Genomic DNA, 1,441 nt, shown 5'->3' on the forward strand with positions numbered 1-1,441 from the left:
CCCCCCTGTTTTAGGAAACACTCCCTGGTTTTAAATGGATTGGCAGCAGAGTAAAAAATCTCCTCGATAATGGAAATGAAGTTCTCTTTGCTTTTGAGGAGTCTATTGGTATGAGTGCTAAAATCCCTTTAAACTGCTGAGAACTGGGGGGCGGGGGGAATGTGAATAGGAAGGACTGATCTTAGTTATGAAATAAAACACACAAAAAGTACTTTATTTTTGTCCTAATAGTTAATAACATTGGTATTTTGCTCTCATCTAATTTTTGCCAACTCCCATAATAAATGATATCTGATTCTGGTATTGTGCTTGTCTTTCCAGCCCTATAACCCCCAATTAATCTAAATTAATTCGATTTCTCCTGCATATGCATCACTAAAGCAGCTCCCTGTACTGGCCCATATTCTTTCCCAGGATCAAAGGTTAAAACTTCATTCAAGCCAATCAGTGCAATAATCTGTTATTTTTGAACAGGGGTTATTTTTGAACAATCACTTCTTTCTCCCCAGGCTTCATGTGTGGCACATCAGTGCTGGATAAGGACGGGGTGAGTGCAGCCGTGGTCATTGCTGAAATGGCAACTTATCTACAGGGCCAGAACCTGAGCCTGGCACACAAACTCCTGGACATTTATGAAACGTGAGTGCTGGTTTGCACCACAATGTTCTACTCTGCTATTTTAGAGCGGGGAATAATCTAATGAATATTTTTAATGTGTCCCTCAGATGTTTTCTCATTGTAAATGGGTGGGTTTGGTTTTTTAGATGTGTGATGGGTTCCATCCCATCACTAGTGCAGATAGCATTGTGTCTAAAGGGTCTGGAGAGGGATTTGGGGCCAGGGATGGAGGGACAGGACCCAGGGAATGGTTCCCAGTGCCAGAAGGGATCTGGAACAGAGCAGAGGTGGAAAGAATGGTCTGTGTCTGACTGCCACACAATCCCAGCAATAAAACAATCACATTTATGTCACAACTGAGCCTTGTACTGACATCTCTGACACCAAATGTGCCAAAACCTTGTGAATCCTGTAACTGAAACCATCCCTCTGCACGCAGGTATGGATATCACATATCCAGGACCTCCTACTTCCTGTGCTATGACCCTGCCACCATCAAGAGGATATTTGAGAGGCTGAGGAACTTCGAGGGCCCTCAGTCGTACCCCAAATGCTGCGGCACTTACAGCATCCTGCATGTCCGGGACATCACCACGGGCTACGACAGCAGCCAGCTCAACAAGAGATCCGTGAGTTCAGAGGGGTTTGGGGAGAGGAGGGGCTGCAAAACTGGAATAACCCAGCGAGGAGACAAGTGCTGTGTCTGCTGAGGGGGCAGAATATCCCATCACAGTGCTCGGTGTCACTCMCTGGGGAGAGATCTGCCCAAGGAAATGGGCTCGTTGTTGTGATAGAGGGGTCAGTGAATTGAGGAGCCTGATCC

At 45.9% G+C, this 1,441-nt stretch overlaps 1 protein-coding gene across 1 annotated transcript in view; it reads left to right on the forward strand.

The window, feature by feature from the left end:
- Positions 1–1,328, forward strand: part of PGM2L1 (phosphoglucomutase 2 like 1) — a gene marked incomplete at its 5' end in the record, with an annotated part of 12,485 nt that extends 11,157 nt beyond the window's left edge. Inside the window, 3 exons of the mRNA XM_057387736.1 lie at positions 15–108; positions 510–639; positions 1,058–1,328. Of these exons, the coding sequence (XP_057243719.1) occupies positions 15–108; positions 510–639; positions 1,058–1,328 (495 nt within the window). The remainder of the gene's footprint in view (positions 1–14; positions 109–509; positions 640–1,057) is intronic.
- Between the last annotated feature and the right edge of the window lie 113 nt (positions 1,329–1,441).

This window comes from Malurus melanocephalus, unplaced genomic scaffold (assembly GCF_030028575.1).
Source record: "Malurus melanocephalus ecotype Western Australia unplaced genomic scaffold, MMel_1.1 scaffold_1331, whole genome shotgun sequence".
NCBI lineage: Eukaryota > Metazoa > Chordata > Aves > Passeriformes > Maluridae > Malurus > Malurus melanocephalus.